At 37.3% G+C, this 22,711-nt stretch overlaps 1 protein-coding gene across 1 annotated transcript in view; it reads left to right on the top strand.

Annotated features, from left to right (window-relative positions):
- DNAH6 (dynein axonemal heavy chain 6) overlaps window positions 1-22,711 on the top strand; it is a 302,446-nt gene that overhangs the window by 156,484 nt on the left and 123,251 nt on the right. Inside the window, exons 36-41 of the mRNA XM_012811001.2 lie at window positions 2,983-3,165; window positions 3,715-3,858; window positions 15,201-15,422; window positions 16,057-16,204; window positions 18,304-18,461; window positions 20,439-20,570. Of these exons, the coding sequence (XP_012666455.1) occupies window positions 2,983-3,165; window positions 3,715-3,858; window positions 15,201-15,422; window positions 16,057-16,204; window positions 18,304-18,461; window positions 20,439-20,570 (987 nt within the window). The remainder of the gene's footprint in view (window positions 1-2,982; window positions 3,166-3,714; window positions 3,859-15,200; window positions 15,423-16,056; window positions 16,205-18,303; window positions 18,462-20,438; window positions 20,571-22,711) is intronic.

Genomic DNA, 22,711 nt, shown 5'->3' with positions numbered 1-22,711 from the left:
CCTTTTCAGATTAGCTTTTTTATTCACTTAACAATATCATATAAGGTGCCTCTGTGTCTTTCAGTAGCTTATGACATGACATGAGAGCTTATTTCTTTCTAGCATTGAATAATATTCCAGTGTATGAATGTACCATAGTTTAGGTATCCATTTACCTATTGAAAGACATCTCAATTGCTTCCAGCTTTTGGCAATTATGAATAAAGTTACTGTAAGCATTAGTGTGCACGTTTGCATATGAACATAGTTTTCAACTCATTTGGGTAAACACCTAGGAGATGGGATGCTGAATCAAATGGTATAGGTATAGTTTTGTAAGACACTGTCAGTTTATCTTCCAACATGGCTGTACCATTTTGTATTTCCACCAACAATGAATGAGAGCTCCTGTTTCGTATTGCTCACATCCTTTCTAGCATTTGGCATTGTCAGTGTTTTGGATTTTATCCATTTTAATAGACTTATAGTAGTGTGTTATTTCAATTTGCAATTCCCTGACAACATATGGCTGGAGCATCTTTTCATATGGTTGCTTACCATCTGTATATCTTCTTTGGTGAGCTGCCTATTAAGGAAGATCGTGGGCCCATGTTTCAATTTGGTTGTTTTCTTATTTTTGAATTTTAAGAGTTCTTTGTGTATTTGGGGTATAAGTCCTCTATCAGATTATCTTTTGCAAATATCTTCTCCCAGTCTGTGACTTGTATTTTCATTCTCTTAACATTACTCTGGCTCTGATTTCTCTTCAAGTTGTTTGAATATTCTGCCTTTTATTCTCTTAACAGTGTCTTTCACAGAGAAGTTAATAATTTTAATGCAATCCAGCTTATCGATTCTTTTGCTTATCATTTCTTTCCTACATGGATAGAGCCTTTAGTGTCATGTCTAAAAAGTTATTGGTAAGCCTAAAGTCATCTAGATCTTCTCATACATTATCTTCTAAAAGTTTTATATTTTGTGTTTTACCTCTAAGTCTATGATTCATTTTCAATTAATTTTTGTGAAGGGTATAAGGTCAGTGTCTAGATTAAGGTTTTTTTGCATGTGAATATCCAGTTATTCTAGCACTATTTGTTGAAAGACCATCTTTCTCCATTGGACTGTCTTTGCTCCTTTGTCAAAAATCAGTGGACTATATTTATATCAGTCTATTTCTGTGTTCTTTATTCTGTTCTTTAGGCCTGTTCTATTGGCCTATTGTCTGTTCTTTCATCAATGTCACATCATCTGGATTACTATAGTTTTGTAGTAAGTCTTGAAGTGTCAGCCCTCCTACTTTTTTCTTTTCAATGATGGGCTGGCTATTCTGGGTCATTTAACTTTTCCATATAAACTTTAGTTTGTCCATTAATCCATAAAGTATCTTTCTCAGAGTTTGATTGAGATTGTTTTGAATTCATAGATGAAACTGAAGGACCTGATATGTTTTTTTCTTTTTATTAAGACATATACACATAGATCATGAATACATTTATGCATTTATGGGATACAATGTGTTGATATTTTATACAATTTTGAATGCTTACATCCAAATAATTAATATAGCTTTCACCTCACTTACTTAATTATTCTGTTAAGACATTTATTTTCTGTACTTGATAGATTTGATTTGTACCCTTGCAATATGCTCCATAAGTGTGGTACCCTTGTTTACCCTTCCCCTATCAAACTTCCCCCCTCCCCTCCCATCCTCTTCCTCTTCCCTCCTTAATCTTGGGCTATAGTTGTGATTTTAGGACCTGACATCTTAACAATATTTAGTCTTCCTGTCTATGAACATGGTATATCTCTCCATTTATTTAGGTCTTCTTTGGTTTCTTTCATCATAGTATTGTTGTTTCCTTTATATAAATCTAAAATAGACTTGTTAGAATTATGATTATTTCCTTTTTGGTGATAATATAAATTATATTTCATTTTAAATTCTAATTGCTGATTGCCAGTATACAAAAAAGCAATGATTTGTATATTTTAACCTTGTGTCTTACAAACTTGGTGTAACTGCATTTTTATTCCAGATTTGTTTTGATTTGTCTTGTCAGTTTGAGAGGATTTTCTATATGTTGTTTGTGAACAAAGACAGTTTTACTTCTTCTTTCCCAATCCATATGCCTTTTATTTCTTCTTCTTTTTTTAATTCACAAACATATAGATCATGTATACATTAATGCATTTATGGAGTACAATTTTAAATGCAATTTGGAATAATTTCTTCTTATTGTCTTGTTCCATTAACTAGAACATCCATATTAAGTTGCATAGGAGTGATGAAAGGGGCTGAATTCATTTTTACATCTTTGGAAATTATTCCTTTTACCTTACATAGATATAAAACTGTTGCCATGTGTGTTTCTTCTTCTTTCTTGTTCACAATTGTGAAGGATCATCAGTATAAAAGAGTGCATTAAGTATATATTGTGAGTTTAAAAATAATTATTAAACTAACACCTCTGTACTCATTATCAAGAGTACAGAGTACTTGGTATTCTCTATCAAGAAGTAGAGAATTAAAAATTACCTGTGATCTCCTGTCCCTTCCCAGTCATGGGAAGTTTCCTTAAAGTTTAATTTGTTTAGGCTCAGCAGCTAGGGCGCCAGCCACATATACCAGAGCTGGTAGGTTCAAATCCAGCCTGGGCCTGCCAAAACAACAATGATGACTACAAAAAAAAAAGAAAGAAAAGAAAGAAATAGCCAGGCATGGTGGCAGGTGCCTGTAGTCCCAGCTACTTTGGAGGCTGAGGCAAGAGAGTCTCTTAAGCCCAAGAGTTGAAGGTTTCTGTGAGCTATGATGCTACAGCACTCTACCAGGGCAACAGCTTAAGGCTCTGTCCAAAAAAAATTTTTTTTAATTTGTTTAATATTTTGTGTTTATACTCTTTGGTATACATTGAAATATATGGATTTTAACCAACTTCTTTCTAAAATTAATCACATTTCATCTGATCTCGTTTAAATATCATTTGTTTGTTTTATTTTCAGCTGAATGAGGAAACCCAAGAATATATATTGAATCTTTTCCAACGTTATGTTGATGATGGTTTAAATTTTATCCATAAAAAGTGTGGCGAGGCAATTCCACAAGTGGATATAAGCAAAATTACTACACTTTGTTGTTTATTGGAATCCTTGATACTTGGGAAAGATGGAGTTAACTTGACAATGGTATAGAGTTTTCTTACTGCTATGAAGATTGAAAAATGAGATTATTGTATGGATTCTTTAAGAATAAGTAACTCTAAATTTTCTAAAATGTGATCTTTTATATTCGAGTTAATTTTTCATGGGACTAGTGACTATAATTAGATTCGATTCCTAGAATCTCAAAGTTAGAATGTTGGAGAACTTATATTTTATTCCTTTATTCAATTTTTAATTTCCTTATAGTCTACAACATAGTCCCAATACAACATAGTCTCAATCTGCTTAATTGCCTTCATGCAGACATAAACAAAGTTGTAATAATCAGTGGAAAGACAAACTTTGGCTTTTTTTCTTCCAAAAGCCTTTCCACTGATTTTCTCATCAGCATTCATTATGCATAACTAAGAAAAAACCACTTTGTGAAACATTGAATAAAGTATAAGAAACATATGTTGTGCCTGTTTAACAGTATATGAGTCTAAATGAAAGAAAAATGTCTTTAAATTTTGCAATTTAGGATTCTTAAATTTATATGTAAAATATTAAAACTGTTTCTCTTTATTCTTTCAGGAGCAAACAAAACTAAACACTGTACTATGTCAGACTTTTTTATTCTGTTATTTATGGTCTTTGGGTGGAAACTTAACTGAAAACTACTGGGATTCTTTTGATACATTTATGAGAACACAATTTGATGATAATCCTGATGCCAGGGTAAGAACCAAATAATAATTTGGGAGGAAAGTATCTGTAGTAGAGAAATCTTACAGAGAGCACCTTTACTACATGGTCAATTTAACATTGTTAATATCAAGACAAACCTGTGCCTGCCTCAGCATACAGGGCACTGTGAAGGCTAGAACCTTACTTCTGTGACAGTCCTTTCAGAAATGCATAACCTGGATATAATCATAATATATACCTGGAAAACCCAAACTGATAAGTATTTTATAAAATAAACTGGTCTATATTCTTCAGATATGTATATGTAATGAGAAACAAGGAAAGATGAGGAACTTCTCTGGATAAAAACAGTCTGAGATAGATAATTAGATGTGATACACCAATCCTATATTAGATCCAAGACTCAGAAAATATAGCTATAAGTGACATCATGGAAAAATTAGCAATATTTGGATATAGAATGTAAATTACATAATAATATGTCAGTTCTCAATTTCCTGATTTTGATTGTTTTGCTTTTATTATATAGAAAAATAGTCTTGTTTGTAGAAAATACACACAGAACTACTTAGGGTAAAGTGGAGTCTTATGTACAACTAATTGACTCTCATAGAATGAAATAAAGGTGATTATTAATAATAAAGCAAATAGGGACAAGGCATGATGGCCTACACCTGTAATGTCAGAACTTTGGAAGGCCAACATGGCAGAATTGCTGAAACCAGGAGTTTGAGACCAGCATGGGCAACATAGCAAGACCCTGTCTCCTTAAAAAATATTTTTAAAAATTAGCTGGACATGGTGGTACACACCTGTAGTCCTAACTACTTAGGAGGCTGAGGCAAGTAGATCACCTGAGCCCGGGAGTTTGAAGTTACTTTGAGCTATATGATTATGCCACTGCACTCCATCTCAGCAACAGAGCAAAACCCTAATCTCTAAAAATAAAAAATAAAGCAAGTAGGACAAAATGTGAGCAATTAACTTAGATAAAATATATATGAGAATTCTTAGTACTAGTCTTTTAAGTTTTATGTGATTTTTAAAATATATGCCAAAATTAAAAGTCACCAAAGCAGAAGTAAGACCTCCCAAAAATTCTGAGACCAATAGATTAGGATCCTCCAGCAAATATGAAACCCTGGTAGATCCTAGAAAGTTGAGAACAACTAGGAATTTGAGACAGACAAACACACCTGACTAGCTCAAGGAAAGTGATCTGGGACCATCAAAGGGCAGCAGGAGATGGCCAAAGCAAAGCATTCAGCATTCAATTCAACAAATATTCATTGAAAGCTTATTACATGGTAGGCACGAATCTGGACACCAGGGTTAAAGTAAGTAACCAAAGTCCCCAACTTCATAAAGTTTACATTGTAGGAAGGGGAGTTGGGAATAGAAAAATAAATATGTCACATATCAGGTGGTTATTAGTGCTATGGAGATAAATAATGCAAAGAAAAGATGATAGGGAATGCCCAGAGGCAGTGAAGAACTATTTTATTATGGTAATCAGGAAAGCTTTGCATATAAGGTTATATTTTTACAAGAGTCTTAAAGAAGGTCAAAGAGCTAGTGATTGTTTTGGGGCAAAGCTTTCCATGCAGAAGGAAAAGAAAAGTACAAAGACTGTTACTCAATAAGGTACTTGGCAATTTTGAGAAACAACAAGAAGATTAGTAATGTCAGAGTAGAATCATCAAGTGGGAATGTGGTAAGAAATAAGGTTAGAGAGCTATCAAGGAACAGAATATGCCTTATATGCTATTCCCTTGTAAAGACTTTTGTCCCTATGTAAAAACTACCCTTAAGATAGGTAACCAGAGAATATTTAACAGGGCTGTTCAAGCCCTTATCCTGGCAATGGTCTAGGTAGCTGGAAGGAGTCTAGATGCAAAGTTGGCTTCTTTCTGTCTGCAATCCTTATGAATGAGCTATTGAATGTGTGTTCTTTGTCTCAGTTAATGGCCGAATAGCCCTGCAATACTTCTCAGAATTTAGGAAGCATTATAGAGTCTTCCTTCTCTATAGTCAAAGGAGCCTTAAGTTCAATAAATTTTATCTCATGTATTTTTTAAAATATGCCCTCTTCTATTCATCCTCACTGCCTCTAGATAACTCAGGTTCTTATCAATTTCCTTTTTGTGACATTGACATAACCTATTTATTATTCCCTTGCCTTTGGTCCAGTCCTAGCTAACTCACCCTCTCTGCTAGTGTTTTCAAAATTGACAGGTCACAAAATCAATGAAAGGGTCACAACCCAGCCACTTCCACAACTTTACTCAACACTATATTAGATATCTTGGCCAGTACAATAAGGCAAGAAAAAGAAATAAAGCATCAACTTTTGAAAGGAAGAAGTAAAACTGTCAATTTTGTAGGAAACATGACTTGTTATGTAGAAAATCCTATAAAAAATCTAAAGAAATTATAGAATTAATAAATAAAATAGGCCATTGGAAACAAAGTCTACAAAAGTTAACAAATGAAATTTTAAAACAATACTATTTACAATTGCAACAAAATATCAGCTACTCAGGAATAAATCTAATAAAATATATAAAAGACCTCTGCACTAAAAACTATAAAACATTTTTGAGAGAAATTTTTAAAAGATCTAGATAAATGAAGAGCGTGCATGAGTTAGAATACTCAGTATTATTAAGATGTCAGTTCTTCCCAAAATATTCTGAATATTCAAGGCAATTCTAATCCCAAACCCTAACAGATTTTTTATGAAAATTGACAATACTATTCAAAAATTTATATAAAAAGAGAGAAGCAGAGCAAGATGTCAGACTAGAAACATCTCACTACTAGACACTCTTGGCAAGTCAGGGGAAAGAAAACTCTAGCCATCTCTGGCTAGGGGAACCTATCTGGAGAGTGTTTCCAGGGGCACAGTGAAGCAATGGTAGACCACAGGAGCCAGAGAGGAAGTCTGGAGCTGAAGAAAACAAGCACAGAAGACAGATAAGTGGGAACAACTGGCCCACCTACAGAGGGCTGGGGACTGGAAAGAGCTGAGTGAGTGCACTTGAACAGTGTCCAGCAACTGGGTTTGAATACCAGGTGGGATGGATCTGCCATCAGCTTGGCTGCTACCTGGGCCACCAGTGGGAAGGCTGTGTGGGAAAAATGGTCCACGAGGTCCTAGTATAGCCCCAACTCTGGGACCCCTGCTGAACTCAAACATCCACTGCTGCAGTGAGCAAAGCAGCTCCCTCACCCCCAGGGATTGGTGTCAAGGGGCACTATGAGATGTACCTCCTAAGGAATCTGCTGACAGCTTTAAGACACCAGCGTTGAGAGGACTGAATGCTAATGAAACAACCAGGCCCTGATTAAGGGCAACTAAGTCAGGAAGACAGTATCTAGTCTCCTCAGCAACTTGAAAGTAGTTTTCAGCACTCCCAGTCTTCTCAGCAACTTGACAGTGGTTTTCATTGTTCACAGCAAAACCAAGTATGTTCTCAGTCTCCTAACACCAAAGCACTACCTGATGTCCAGGAAATATATTGCAATATATGTTTATACATAAATATATACATCATATAAATATATTTTGGTATATATTTATGTATATATATTTACACATAAATAAATGCATGGTATATATTTATACCATCCCATACGTATATATGGGTTTTTTTCCCCTCTTCACTTTTTTATTGTTGTGGTTGTTACTGTTTGGGGGGATTTTATCTTTCTTTTTTTGTTTAGTTGGTTGTGTTTTTTTTTCATTTTTACTTTCTTCAATAGCAAAGGCTTCCTCATTTTTGTTACAGTTTTTCATCCCCTGTTGCTCTCTCTTTTTTATTTCTCTCATTTTTTCTCCCTTTTTGTAGAGACTCTTCTACTTTTTTCATCTTTCCCATGTAACTTTATTATACAATAGCTAAGACATCCCTTTTCATTCTTTAGCTTATATAATTGTGTTTTTAATTTTCTTTATCTATTTTTATCTTTTTTAACTTTTCTTTGAGTTCTGGGGGTCATGGCAGTGGTCTGGCTGAGGGGTCATGGCAAAGGTCCAACTAAAGGAGTTCTTAAGCTCATGGTCTAGGATGTCCTTCTAGCGTTGGCCTTTGGAAAGATAGTATGGGCAGGTCCCCTCTGTGACATTCTGCTGAATTTTCCTTGTTTTTTTATTTTCTTTTTCTTTCTGTTTGGCAGAGGTGGGGGTCTTGCTTTTGCACAGGCTGGTAAGCAGCTCCTGGCATCAAGGGACCTGCCCAGCCCCCCACCCAAAGTCCTGGAGTTGTAGGTGTAGCCATAGCACCTTGCAGAACAATACAATCTCTCCTGTCACTCTCTTTCTGTCTTTCTTCTCTCCTTTTCTCCAATTCTTTTCTTTGTCCCCTTTTTTGTGTTTTTATTTTTGTCTTTCTTTCTTTTTCTCTTCTTTCTCCCTATTTTCTCTTTACCTTCCTCTTCTTTTTGGCCTTATGTCAAGAAGCTACTTCAACACCTAAGCTCTGAGACCAGGTAATTCAAAGCTAAAGAGATAGTAAAAAGGAAAAAATAGGGGAAGAAAGTGAACAGGAAGAAAATACACATAAGGAGGAACCAACAAGAAAAATTCTAGCAAAACGGAAAGCCAAAACAGAGCAACTCCCTAAGGGACCATGAGGCAGCTACTGCAGAGGACTCTACTTATAAAAGAATGATGGAAATGACATAAAGGAAATTTAAAATATGGATAATAAAGACAATAAACGGAATGGATGAGGAAGCAAAAAAACAGAACCAAAAAAATGGATGAAAGAGATGAATATAGAGAATATGGCAGAGCTTAAGGAAATGAAGGAGTCAGTTAAGGAATGTAAAGATATAGTAGAAAATATAAATACAGATTAGTCCATGAAGAAAAAAGAATCTCAGAGCTAGAGGGAAAAGTTCATGAGTTAACCCAAGCAGTTGAAGAGGCAGAAGAGAGAAAGCAGAACATTCACTCACAAAATTATGGGACTTCATGAAGTGTTCAAACATATGAGTTATAGGATCCCTGAAGGGGAAGAAGAACATCCCAACGGAATGAAAGCATTATTGGAGAATATCATAAATGAAAATTTCCCAAGTTTCATTAAACATTCTGAAACATTCCTTTTAGAGGGCTATTGAACACTGGGTCATTTTGGCACAAACAGAGCATCTCCATGACACATTGTAATATAGCTGTCCAAAGTCAAGACAAAAGAGAAAATTCTGCAAGCAGCAAGGAGTAAGTGCCAACTAACTACGGGGCATATCCATCAGGGTGACAGCAGACTTTTCACCTGAAAGTTTCCAAGCCAGAAGGTCATCCCCCTTTAACCTTAAATAAAACAATTTTCAGCCCAGAATTCTATATCCTGATAAACTAAGCTTTAAAACCAATAGAGACTTCATATATTTTACTGATATGGAAACACTGAGGAAATGTGCCACAAGAGCAGCTCTATAGGAAATATTTAGACCTATTCTCAACACTGACCACCACAATGGTCCACCAGCAAACTATACATCCAAAAACTAAAGGACAAAACCTAGCTTCCACAATGGTGAAAAGTATAAAACTAAGCAACAATCTTTCACAAAATAAGATGAATTCTCTCAATAAATGTTAACAACTTGAATTCCCCACTGAGGAGGCATAGGCTGGCCAATTGGATAAAAAAAAAAGCACAAAACATCCATGTGCTATCTCCAAGAAACACACCTAGGCTTCAAGGACAAAAGAAAACTCAGGGTAAAGCAATGGAAAATAGTATTTCAGGCAAATGAAAATTAGAATAAAGGAAGGGTCACAATCATATTTTCAGGTAGAAGTGGATTTAAAACAACTAAAATTAAGAAAAACAAAGATGGTCACTTCATACTGATCAAGGGAACAATACAACAAGAGGGCATTTAAATTTTAAATATTTATGGACCCAACTTAAATGCTCCCAGATTCATGAAATAGACCCTGATTGGTCTGCAGTATGGTATCCCATAATACCATAATAGCCAGGGATTTTAACACCCCTCTGACAAAACTGGACCAATCCTCTAAACAGAAACTAAACAAAGCTACAAGGAACTTAATGTGACCCTAGAACAAATGGGCTTAAACATATACGAAGCACACCATCCCAAAGCTAAGGAATATACATTATTCTCGTTGGCCCATGCAACATACTCCAAAATAGATTTTATTCTAAGATAACAAATAGACTTCAAGTAAATTAAAAGAAATGAAATTATACCTTGTATCTTCTCAGACCACAAGGCAACAAAGGTGGAACTCAACTCCAGTAAAAACTTTCATCACACAAAGGCATGGAAATTAAACAACCTTATGCTGAATGACAATTGGGTCAAGGAAGAGATAAAGGAGGAAGTTGTTAAAATCCTCAAACATAACAATCATGAAGCTACAAGTTACCAAAACCTGTGGAATACTGCAAAAGAAGCCTTAGAGGGAAATTTATCACATTAGATGTCTACATCAAAAAAACAGAAAGAGACCACATCAACAAACTAATGAAGCATCTTAAGGAAATGGAACAGGAAGAATACTCTAATCCCAAACCTAGCAGAAGAAAAGAAATAACCAAAATTAAATCAGAAATAAATAAAATTGAAAACAAAAGAATCATTCAGACAATTAATGAAACAAAAAGTTGATTCTTTGAAAACAGACAAAATAGATAAATCTTTTGCCAGATTAATTAGAAAAAGAAAAGTAAAATATTTAACAATCTCAATCATAAACGAAATGGGAGAAATAATAACAGATATTACAGAGATACAAGAGATTGTCTTTGACTACTATAAGAAACTCTGTGCCCAGAACTTTGGCTGGGGCTGGGTTTGAACCCACCACCTCTGGTATATGGGGCTGGCGCCCTATTGCTTTGAGCCACGGTTGCCCAGAACTTTGATAATGTGGACAAAATGGACCAATACCTGAAATCACACCCTCTCCGTAGACTTAATTAACCAAGAAGAAATAGATCTCTTGAACAGACAAATATCAAGCCCTGAGATTGAAGAAACAATAAAAAAATCTTCCAACAAAAAATATGCTTTGGACCAAATAGCTTCACACCAAACTTATATCAAACCTTCAAAGAAGAGCTTATTCCCATACTGCAGAAATTATTCCAAAACATTGAGAAGGAAAGAATCTTTCCCAACTTGTTACCTGCTTGTTACCTGCTTGTTACCTGAAGCAAACATCACCCTGATACCAAAACCAGGAAAGGACACAACTAAAAATGAGAACTACAGATCAATTTCACTAATGAATATTGATGCAAAAATACTCAACAAAATCTTAGGCAATAGATTACATTAAAAAAAAGTATTCATCACAATCAAGCAGCTTTCATCCCAGGGATACAAGGCTGGTTTAACATACACAAATCCATAAATGTAATTCACTGTATCAATAGAAGCAGAAACAAGACCCTATGATTCTTTCAATAGATGTAGCAAAGGATTTGATAAATCCTTTCATCATCCTTTTCTAACAAGAACACTTAAAAATATAGGCATGGGTGGAACATTTCTTAAATTGATTGAAGCCATCTACAAAGCCACAGCTAATATCATAGTGAATGGAGTAAAACTGAAAGCTTTTCCACTTAGAATAGGAACCAGACAAGGATGTCCTCTATCACCACTACTATTCAACATACTTCTGAAACTTCTAACCAAAGAAAACAGGCAAGAGAAGAATATAAAAGGCACCCAAATGGGGGAAGAGGAGGCCAATCTCTCACTCTTTGCTGAAGATATGATCTTATACTTCAAGAACCCCAAAGACTCAACCATAAGACTCCTGGAAATCCTCAAGAAATACAGTAATGTCTCAGGTTATAAAATCAATGTACATAAATCAGCCTTTATATATACTGATAATAGCCAAGTTGAGAAACTAATCAAAGACCCGATTCCTTTCACAGTAGCTTCAAAGAAAATGAAATACTTCAAAGAAAATGAAAGGAATATACCAAACAAAAGAGATGAAGGACCTTGACGAAGAGAATTGTGAAACCATAAGAAAAGAAATAGCAGAAGACACTAAGAAATGGAACCATGTTCATGGCTGAGAAGAATCAACATTGTTAAAATGCCTATTCTATCCAAAGCAATCTACAGATTCAGTACAATTCCCATTAAAATACTGACATCATACTTTGAAGAACTGGAAAAAATGTTCTTCATTTCATATGGAACCAGAAAAACTGTTTAGCCAAGCCAATTTTTACTGAAAAAACAAAGCTAGAGGCATCACCCTACCAGACTATAGGCTATATTACAAGTCAAAAATAGAGACATAGACATTCAGAACCAAATAAAAAGCTAAGAGATGAAAGTAGTCTCTAGTTGCCATCTGATCTTTGATAAATCAAACAAAAGCATACACTGGGAGAAAGAATTCCTATTCAACAAATGGTTCTGGGAGAACTGGATAACCACAGGTAAAAGACTGAAACTGAACCCACACCTTTCACCACTTACAAAAATTGATGCAAGATGGATAACATATTTAAATCTAAGACATGAAATAATAAAAATCCTAGAAGAAAGTATGAAGAAAACTCTTGATGATGTTGGACTAGGGAATGATTTTATGAACAAGACTTGGCAATTGCAACAACAAAAACAAATAGGACTTAACTAAACTGAAAGCTTCTACACAGCTAAGGACACAACAATCAAAGCAAATAGACAGCCTTCAGAATGGGAAAAGATGTTTGCATGGTATGAATCTGACAAAGGGTTGATAACTTGGTTCTATAGAGAACTCTAATCAAAAAGGGGGGGGGTAAACAATCCTATCTATCACTGAGCAAGAGACATGAACAGAACCTTCTCTGAGGATGACAGATGAATGGCTAACATTTGAAAAAATGCTCATTGTCCCTAGTCACAAGAGAAATGCAAATCAAAACCACCCTGAGATATCACCTTATCCTAGTAAGATTAGCCCACATCACAAAGTTCCAAAGTTCAGATGCTGTCATGGATGCAGAGAAAGGAGAACACTTACACTGTTGGTGAGACTGCAAACTAATACAGCCTCTTTGGAAAGAAGTATGGAGAATCCTCAAAGAACTCAAATTATATCTTCCATTTGACCCTGCAATCCCACCATTAGGCATCTACCCAGAAAAAAAATCATTTTATCATAAGGACATTTGCACTAGAGTGTTTATCACAGCTCCATTTACAATCACCAAGATGTGAAAACAACCTAAATGCCCATCAACTCAGAAATGAATTAACAAGCTTTGGTATATGTACACCATGGACTATTATTCAGCCATAAAAAAGATGGCAGCTTTACATCTTTTGTATTAACCTGGATTGGGTTGAAACACATTCTTCTCAGTAAAGTATCAGAAGAATAGAGAAGCAAGAATCCAGTGTACTCAATACTAATATGGAGCCAGTAGATGATCTAATTCATACTTAATTGAAATGAAGGAGAAAAATTCATTTCAATTCAAGCTGGGAGGAGGGGAAGAAGGGGGGAGTGTGAGTGCAACTTGATGGGCACAATGTAGGAGTATATGGCACACCTCCTGGGTGCAGAACACAGCTATAAGTGGGACTCTACTTATCAAATTCAAATATTGTGGCCTGGTTGTCTGTACCCTCACATTAACGGGAAATATATATGTGAAAATGTAAAATACCTGTAATAATCAAGATAATCTTTAAGAAGGAAAACAAATTTGAAGGACTTAAACTATATAACTATAAGCATTCAAGATAAGAAAGCCACAATAATTAAGAGAGGATGAAACTGGAAAACAAAGGACAAATAGAACAGACAAATATACCAGTGATTACCTAAAAGAAAGATGCAGATATGGCTGGTATTGATGAGGAAGTATAAAATTCTGAGGTGCTGGATATGTTCTATATCCTGATCCAGGAATGGTTGTATTAAGATTTACATATATAAAAACTCTTTGAACTGGACTCTTAAAATATGATAAAAGATGTTATGTTATACCTTAAGAGTTTTTAAAAACAGAATAGAACACCATGAATTGCATATAGTAGTGGTAAACGACTTTTTTCTTTGTTTCTTTTTTTTTTTTTTTTTTTTTGCAGTTTTTGATGGGGCCGGGTTTGAACCCACCACCTCTGGTACATAGGACTGGCACTCTACTTCTTTGAACCACAGGTGCTGCCCAGTTTGGTTGGTTTGTTAAGCCAGAGTCTCACTATGTCACCCTTGTTACAGTGCTGTGGCATCACAGCCCACAACCACCTCAAACTCTTGGGCTTAAGCAATTCTCTTGCCTCAGCCTCCCAAGTAGCTGCCACAATGCCCAGCTATTTTTTTGTTATTGTAGTTGTCAATTCTGTTTAGCAGGCCTGGGATAGGTTTGAACCCGCCAGCCCCAGTGTATGTGGCCAGCGCCCTAACCACTGAGCTATGGGCACCGAGTCGGTAAATGTTATATGTACATGTTTGTAGATATATATACATATGTATGTGCTGGGTCACTACATAAGATGAATTTCTTTCTAAGAATCACTATGAAATTAGTTTGAAACACCACTGCAGTGTACAGCTGCCAGAATGAGCATTATGAAATGCAATCTAATCACGTCACTCACCTGCTTAGAATCCCTTGCTGAACCCTTACTTCAAGTTCTTTACTCAGTGAAACTTTTCATAACCTCTCCCTTGTCTCTATTCCCAGCCTCATGACTCATCACATGCAGTGCTCACATTGTTCCCAGCATGCCCAGCACTTCCCACAACTTCAGCCTTTCGACCCTGTCTTTTTGGCCTAAACTTTGGTCCCTTACTCCCCATTTCTATCCCATCCCTTTTTTGGCCATCTAACTCCTGCTTGTTCTTCAAGTCTGAGAACAAGCTCTGGAAACCTGGAATCTCCAGCCAACCACTAAAAGTCTCCTACAAGTAGAAATGAGCCATCCCTCCCATGTTACTGTAATAAATTCCATTAGAGCCCTTATTTCCCCATAGGAATTAACTGAAGTGCTTATGTCCCCCATGTTGATTACTGGGTTGTTAAAGACAAGGGCTGAGTCTCATTCAGCCCTTGTCCTAGCACCAAGTACAGTATTTGGCATGCCATGAGTCTTTGCTTGTTGAATTGAATTTAAAATATTTTACACTTCTCGTATGAGGTTTTAATATATGTTCTTCATGAAGTGTATTGCACGATTGTGTTTAAAGAATTAGTCTCAACTATCTAGACAACTACTTTTCTGCACACACAAAAAAAGAAATACAAATTCATTCAGGTTCTGTGACTGCCTTTGTTTCTACATAAATATATCTATCTATTGCTGTCCATCAATCTTGCCTGTATTTCCTATTGAAAGTGTTTAATTTTATACTTTAGCTTCCCAGTTCTGGTGATCTGTGGAGCATTCATATGGACTTTGACACAAAACGGCTGGATCCCTGGGAACGAATCATACCTACCTTCAAGTACAGTCGAGATGTTCCATTTTTTGAAATGCTTGTCCCCACAACTGACACAGTGCGCTATGGGTATCTAATGGAGAAACTACTGGCAGTCAACCATTCGGTGTTGTTTACGGGAATAACTGGAGTTGGCAAGGTAGAAAACTACATCAAACTTCCAAATAAATCCTTAATATTGATACTATATACACCAGAGGACCCTGTAGACCGATGGTTGTGTTTAGAAGCTTTTGTGTTATATTTCTTGCTGATTGGGTGAGAATTGGCCAGAAAGGTTTGCATCCACACAAGATTGTTGAGAAAACTCAGCCTGTTTGCTCCTGCCTTTTTACTTGTACCTGATACAGCAAAGGTGTCATGTTTTGAAAAAAAGTAGAATAGAGGTAGAAATACTGATTGCTTGTGCTTCTTGGTTCTGGTGGAGTCCATATGTCAGAGATTCACCGTCTCCCCTCTAAATTATTTCTAGAAGAAATTTGGATCTTTCTGTGACTCTTGCTAGCAGATTGGCTTGCAAAGCAAACAAGATAGACTTGTGTATAAAATTAACAGAAAACTTTTTATTGAGATAGCACTGATTAGAATATTTCTTTGGTTCTGATAAATATAACAAAATTAAATCTCCACTAAAAAAAAAAGTAGACATTTCAATCTGGCTTTAACCTTTCTTTTTTATCCTGTTTCTTATCCACTGTACTGAATTATTATTACTTATATAGACAAAGATTATATTGAATATAAAATCAATTAACTTATTCTTTAATTTAAAGTCTGTGATTGCAAAAGGATTGCTAAGTAAAATTCAAGAATCAGCTGGTTATGTCCCTGTTTATCTAAATTTTTCTGCTCAAACTTCATCCGCAAGGACTCAAGAGATCATTGAATCAAAACTGGAAAGAAAAAGAAAAAACATTCTAGGTAAGAGTCATCCCTTTAATTTGTCCCACACAAATTATTCACTATGTTAATAAATCACATAAATATATATAACAAAATGACAACTGGATATTTTCTTTGCTTACTTTATTTGTAAAGGTAAATCTGTTAGTAGCATGTTTTCCTGTGCTGGACATCTAGCTATCTTACTTTTAACAAGCAAGTAATTTATTTCCATCATCACCTTCAAGTCAGAACGTCTCCAGTCTCTGCCTCCCTCTACCCATACCCTTCCAAACCGGCATTGATTTACCTTTTCTTTTCTTTTTTTTTTTTTCAGACATAGTCTCACTCATTCACCCTGAGATTGAGTGCTATGGCATCGTAGCTCACAGCAACCTCAAACACTTGGGCTCAAGTGATTCTCTTGCCTCAGCCTCCCAAGTAGCTGGGACTACAGACTCCCACCACAATACCTGGCTAGTTTTTAGACATGGGCTCTTGCTCTTGCTCAGGCTGGTCTCGAACCCCTGAGCTCAGGTACACCCACCTTGGCCTCCCAGAGTGCTAAGATTACAAGTTACAGGTGTGATCATTTAAATTTAAATCAAACAAACCTCTTTAGATCTGACACATTGAGTTATCTGAACTCAGTAGGATATACAAATAAAACTTTTCTGTTTTTTTCTTCTGTCAGAGCTTTCAACCAGATATTGTGGTATCTCCCTTATCCTTCCTTATTGACTAGTTAGGTAAACAGCATAACTTTCTAGACACCTTCAGATATTTTGACTCTGGGCAATATAAAGCTTCAGTCCCAAACCCAATTTAAAGCTCTTCCCCTCCCTTGTTGTCAGCCAAGTTGGTAGTCCCAGGTGCTGGAGGTGGAGGGGACTGAGAGGTGCTCTCTACCCCATCCTCACTGTAGGAGGCTGTAGTATGTTGAGATAGGAGGGGAGAAGGAAAGGAGGAGTATCTTATTTCTAACTGGCATTTAGATGGGCCTCTCTGTGGATGGTCCCTACATCTCTGGCTAGTGCTGAATGACTGTCCATGCCATTTGCAAGCCAGGCTTTCAGGATCAGGCCCCTGTGACACGTCTCCCAGAAGAGCTGTTTGTAGGTCAGGCATCAGCCTCACCGTTAAAATATACCCTGAATCAGGGTGTCAGCTTCCACTCATCCCAACCTCCAGTGGTCCATCTGCAGCCTCCTGGGGATGGGGTACCAGCCAGGGCTGGGCTCAGCTGCCCTCCACGCTCTCCACCACCCAGAAGGCCCTGCTGTGTCAAACAGAGGTGCTGCCCACTGCTTCACTGCCTCTGCTCTCTGTTCCCTACTTCCACTCAAATAATCACAGAATATAGATGCCAAGTCTGTTTTCCTCTGGGATCCCCAGATCTCTACAGATGATTCTCTCAGCTCCTACCCCTGGTCTAGTATTTGGCTCCTGGAAGCCATAGGATGGAGTGGAGCATTATTTTCCTCTGTGACCTTGGAATCACCCTCCACAATTAATTCCAACCACAGGGATATGGGCATTTGCCCATCAGGTCTCTCTTTTCTCTGCTGTCACCCTCTTTTTTCCTGATGAGTATGTACATTGATCTTCAAGATAAATGTGGCATTCTGCAGCTCCCTTGTACTGAATTCCCTCTCATGAGATTGGGATGCTGCTGAATAAACTAACCTTTATTTTGCCTGGGAGGATGGTGTAATGGCATTTATAAAATGGAATCTTGGCATTCTTCCTCTTCTTCCTGTGGAAAATAAATGACTTTCCTCACCCATACCCAGGCCACACAGTTGGTAAAGGCAGCAGGTATGGCGGGGGTTGAGAAAGGTCTAGACATTACTGGAGAATTGCCATCGTCATATGCTCTGAGAGGGTGAGGGGTCACCTGCCACAAGGCAGACATCCCGGCCAGGTCCACATCTCCCTGCAGGGTCCTGAATGGGACTGAGGCAAGTCTGTTCTCCTTGGGGCAGGATTCAGCAGGGGCTCTTTTCACTCAAGAGAGAAGAGATGAGCTCAGAATTACCTGCAGGGTGTAACAGTGTCCACAACCATACCTAAGCTTTGCCATACACTTTCTAAGGGCAAGTCATCATTCTTAAATTAAATTTATTTTGTTTCCCCAGGAGCACCAGGAAACAAAAGAGTTGTGATTTTTGTTGATGATCTAAACATGCCCAGACTGGATCGTTATGGTTCTCAGCCTCCAATTGAATTACTTCGGCAGTATCAAGATTTCGGTGGATTTTATGACAGAAACAAACTCTTTTGGAAAGAAATACAGGTCACTTTAGTTTTTAAATTATTTGGTGTGTTTAAATTTAAACAACAAGGAAATATGGCACGTTAGTTTGCTAGAACTGCCATCACATAGTACCACAGACAAGATGGCTTAAACAACAGAAATTTATTTTCTCATAATTCTGAAGTCTAGACGTCCAAGATCAAGGTATTTCTTCTGGGGCCTTTCTCCTTGGAATTAAATGGCCATCTTCACACTGTGCTTTATATGGACTTCCCTGTGTCTGTCTGTGTGCTAATCTCTTCTTATAAGGACACTCATCATGTTAGATTACAGGTCACACTAATGACCTTTTTTTTAGCTTTATCACCCCTTTAAAGACCCTGTCTCCAAATACAACCACATTGTGAGGCACTGGGGTCAGGGCTTCAACATATGACATAGGGGTAGGGGCCACAATTTAGCTCATTAACACACGGTTGCACGTAATTCAATTCATCCGACTATATTGGGTTCTTTGCATTCATGGACAAGTGAGACAGTCTGTGCCTCTCAGAGAGCTGCTCTTCAGAGGATGGACAGACATTTATAATGCAGGGTGCTAAGTGAGGACAGACAGGAGAGAGTCTGTGTGGGGCTGGGCTGAGAGTGAGATAAGCCTTCCCAGAGGGGATGTCAGAGCTGGATCACAAAGGCGGGGCATGCCAAAGTAGGGAAAGAGAGCATTTTACCTCTCAGAAGCATGAATGTAAGTGCCATCATGGTGTGAAATTGAGCACCAAAGCAGCAGGAGGTGCAGAGGCCTGTAGTCCCATGATGAAGAGCCTGAGTTTACCCTGTAAAGGGATGGGGAGCTTCCGAAAGAAATGTTAGGGGAAGATCCCCTTGGTGCAGGAGGCCTAGGCCAGAACGAAGGCAGAACCAGAGGTAAATGCAGTAGCTGAGATGAGAAGGGATGAGGCTGCTTATTCTCCCCATTATAACCACAGGGCTTTTGCTCTCCATTTTACTTGTAAGAGCCCAGCACCATTCCTGCTACACTGTGATTAAATCTTTACTATTTGTGGATGCTGTGTCCTATTTGTAACTGGAAAATCAATATTCATTGCACTTAATCTCAGTCATTTGTAGACACACAGAGAGTTGCAAAAGTTTTAAGCCACCCAACACATAGTTTCTAGCTGAGGCTAAATAAGGCAACATTCTGCCTTCTCATTTCAGCTCTCACACTGCAAACAGATGCCCTTCTCAAGGTCTACTTCCTGCCACATTTTTCACATTTTATACTTTCCAATGGTGATTTTGTTATATCAAATGGCCCCAAATGTAGTGCTGAAGTGCTGTCTGCTGTTCCTAAGTACAAAGAAGCTGAGATGTGCCTCACAAAAAACATATAAGTTTGATAAGTTTTTTTTCAGGCATAAGTTATAGTGCTGTTGGCAATAAGTTCAATATTAATGAATTAACAATATAAAATAAGATGTTTGACTTATTTCACTTACTTTGCACATGTTGGCCAGTTAATAAAAATGTCATGATCAGAGACTTGTAGGAACCTAACCTTGTATTTCCTCTAGGAACAATCGTTCAGTATTTACTAATTCAGAGCTCCAGTCATCTTTATTGAACATTACCACCATGAATAATGAGAATCAACTGTACTTAGTATTTGTTGAAAAATGTTCGTATTTTAACTTCAAATACAAAGTTTTTAAGGTCAAGTTTTTACATAAAGGTATATGTGCAAAGTGGATGAGTTAGCTGAGTGACCTTGAATAACTCATTTAACCATTTATGGCCTTGATTTTTTTCATCTATAAAATAGGGGTAATGATAGTGATCTCTTAGGGTGATTGTGAGAATTGGTTCATTTAATGTGCACCCAAAAAATGTAATGCAATGCTGGTAGGTAGTAGGTCATCAAAAAAATGTTTTGTTTTGTTTTTTAATCCTGCCACTGCAGTGGGCAGATCTCACTTCTTTCTTTGCCTGGTGACCCAATGGACTCTCCCTATGCAGGATGTAACAATTGTTTCGGCATGTGCACCTCCAGGCGGTGGCCGCAACCCTGTGACCCCCCGCTTCATCCGACATTTCAGCATGTTCTGTCTTCCAACACCCTCAGAGCACAGTCTGAAACAGATTTTTCAGGTAAGTGTGGATTTAAATTTAAGCTAAAGGGTAAAAAAAAACCCAAAGCATATTTTCCAAAGTTCCCACAATCAAAGCGATCTGTTAGGTTTCTAGGGAGCTCATCATCTTTTTCCTGGGCAGAAAGCAGGTAAATATGGATACCTGGAAAGTAGCTGCCAGGCATTTGCATCACTGCCTTCTGTGTTTGTGTCTCAGGGATAGTTTTAGGAATGCAGAAACACTGTGCAAACATAACCACAGCTTTTAAAGAAGCCGGTGCTGTAGGTCCTTGACCCTTAGCACTCTGCACACAGCTGTTAGTAGGTCTCAACACGACCAACTCTTCACCTTTGTGCTCATCTCATACCTGACCACCAGGTGTGTGTGTCCAATTGCCACCAAGCACAAAACCAGACACTTTGGGGTGGTCAAGCTCAACACACCTAAAACAGAATTCATCACCTTAACTGCCACCACTAAGAATGACAGCCCATATTTCTTTCATTTGTACTAACTTCCCTAAGGGGTCACTTCTGCATCTTTTAAATGAGGAAAATAAGGGCTCCTGCCCTGTGAGTGACTGCTCAGCAGAATGTTCCATAAATGTGAGAGACATTATTTTGAACAGAACCATGACAGAACAGGAATCAGCATGACTAGAGACTTGCTTGTAACCAACAAGCAAAAGACACTTAGAGAAGATAGATTGGAAGCTGAGTCTTATAGGATTGACAGGAGGGAAGGGATCTTGGGAACAGGGAGTACTTGGGTGAATGCAATCACAGAGGGAGGAAACAGGAAGGCAGGCCTATGGATAGAATAAGACCTTTCAAGTGACTGGCCTGGAGAAGGTGGCTTTGTAAGTAACTACTGGTAATGTAGGGATTAAGAGAATTTACACCTTTACCAATATCAACTCTTCTTCCAAGGACATCCAACTTTTTTTTTTCCTCTGCCATATTTTGGAAGAATTAGAGTTGTCCTGTGCCACATATTAAATACACAAACACTAACATAAGCTGATTAGTTTTAAAAAAGGTTCATGCATATTTTTCTTGGTATCTGACACCACAGATAAGCCAAAAAGGCCTCACAAAAGCAGCATTTGGCCTGCAGCCCGCAGTTTGGACACTTCTGCATGCAAGAGGGACAGAGCCAGCACGTACACAATCTTTAGTACATACAAAAGGGTTTTCTATTCACATTGAAAAAGCTTACATCCATGGGAAATTATTCTTAGTAAATCTATAGTACTTCCTACAAATTGTTTAGCAGCTGATTCCAAATGATATACAAAAACTGTTACATTTTGAAAATTTTCTGGAGAGTATTTTAGAGAATATGAAAGCATGAGCGCATCTCTCCTATAATTAAGTACCAAAGTACAAAACAAGACGTGAAGCAGGTGCCAGGGACCAATACCACAGCCTTTAGGAGGATTTTATAAGCCCCACACACACTATTTTTGAGAAACTTTCTATTTATATTTTGGAGTTCAAAGTGAATGAATGATTCTCAGCCACATTAGCCAAACATACCTTACCAAATTTGTGAATTATTTTAATAAGTTAAAGCAATTCAGGGCTATCCCTACAAAAACATCATTCTTAACCATTTCAAAATGTTGTCCTGGGTGGGAAGGAATAGGTGGGGTGTGGGCTTCTGGGAAAGAAATTGTCCTCAGCCCTCAACCTCATGTGGGATTGACACATCCATGGGAATGTGTGACTCCTGGGAACATCATCCAGCAAGCACATCACCCGCAAGCTAAAAATGGACTGTGAGGAAGCTGCTTCTTCCCACTGTACCTTACAGGCTTATGTTTCAAATTCCTAGATGTTGGTGGAAATGGAAATGAAATGCCATGAAACTAAGGGATTCTGGGGGCTACAAAACAAACAATTCAGGTGGGAAAGCACATTTCCTTCAATATCAGACAGACAGGATATTTTAGCTGTAGAAAAAAAGAAGAACCTGGGAATAACCTAGAATTGAAGGAAAGCAAAATCAATACATTAAACCAAATTATTACTGGGAACATATATAAATGGATTTACTTCTACTGTATAAAAGAAGCCTGAGTCCAAATAGTACATATATATGATATATATAATATGTTTTTAATCACCCAGTGATTTTTTTTCTTTTCTTTTTTTTTT

This window comes from Otolemur garnettii, unplaced genomic scaffold, assembly GCF_000181295.1.
Source record: "Otolemur garnettii isolate 467f Iridium unplaced genomic scaffold, OtoGar3 scaffold00147, whole genome shotgun sequence".
NCBI lineage: Eukaryota > Metazoa > Chordata > Mammalia > Primates > Galagidae > Otolemur > Otolemur garnettii.
This window is presented reverse-complemented; position numbering and strand designations above follow the sequence as displayed.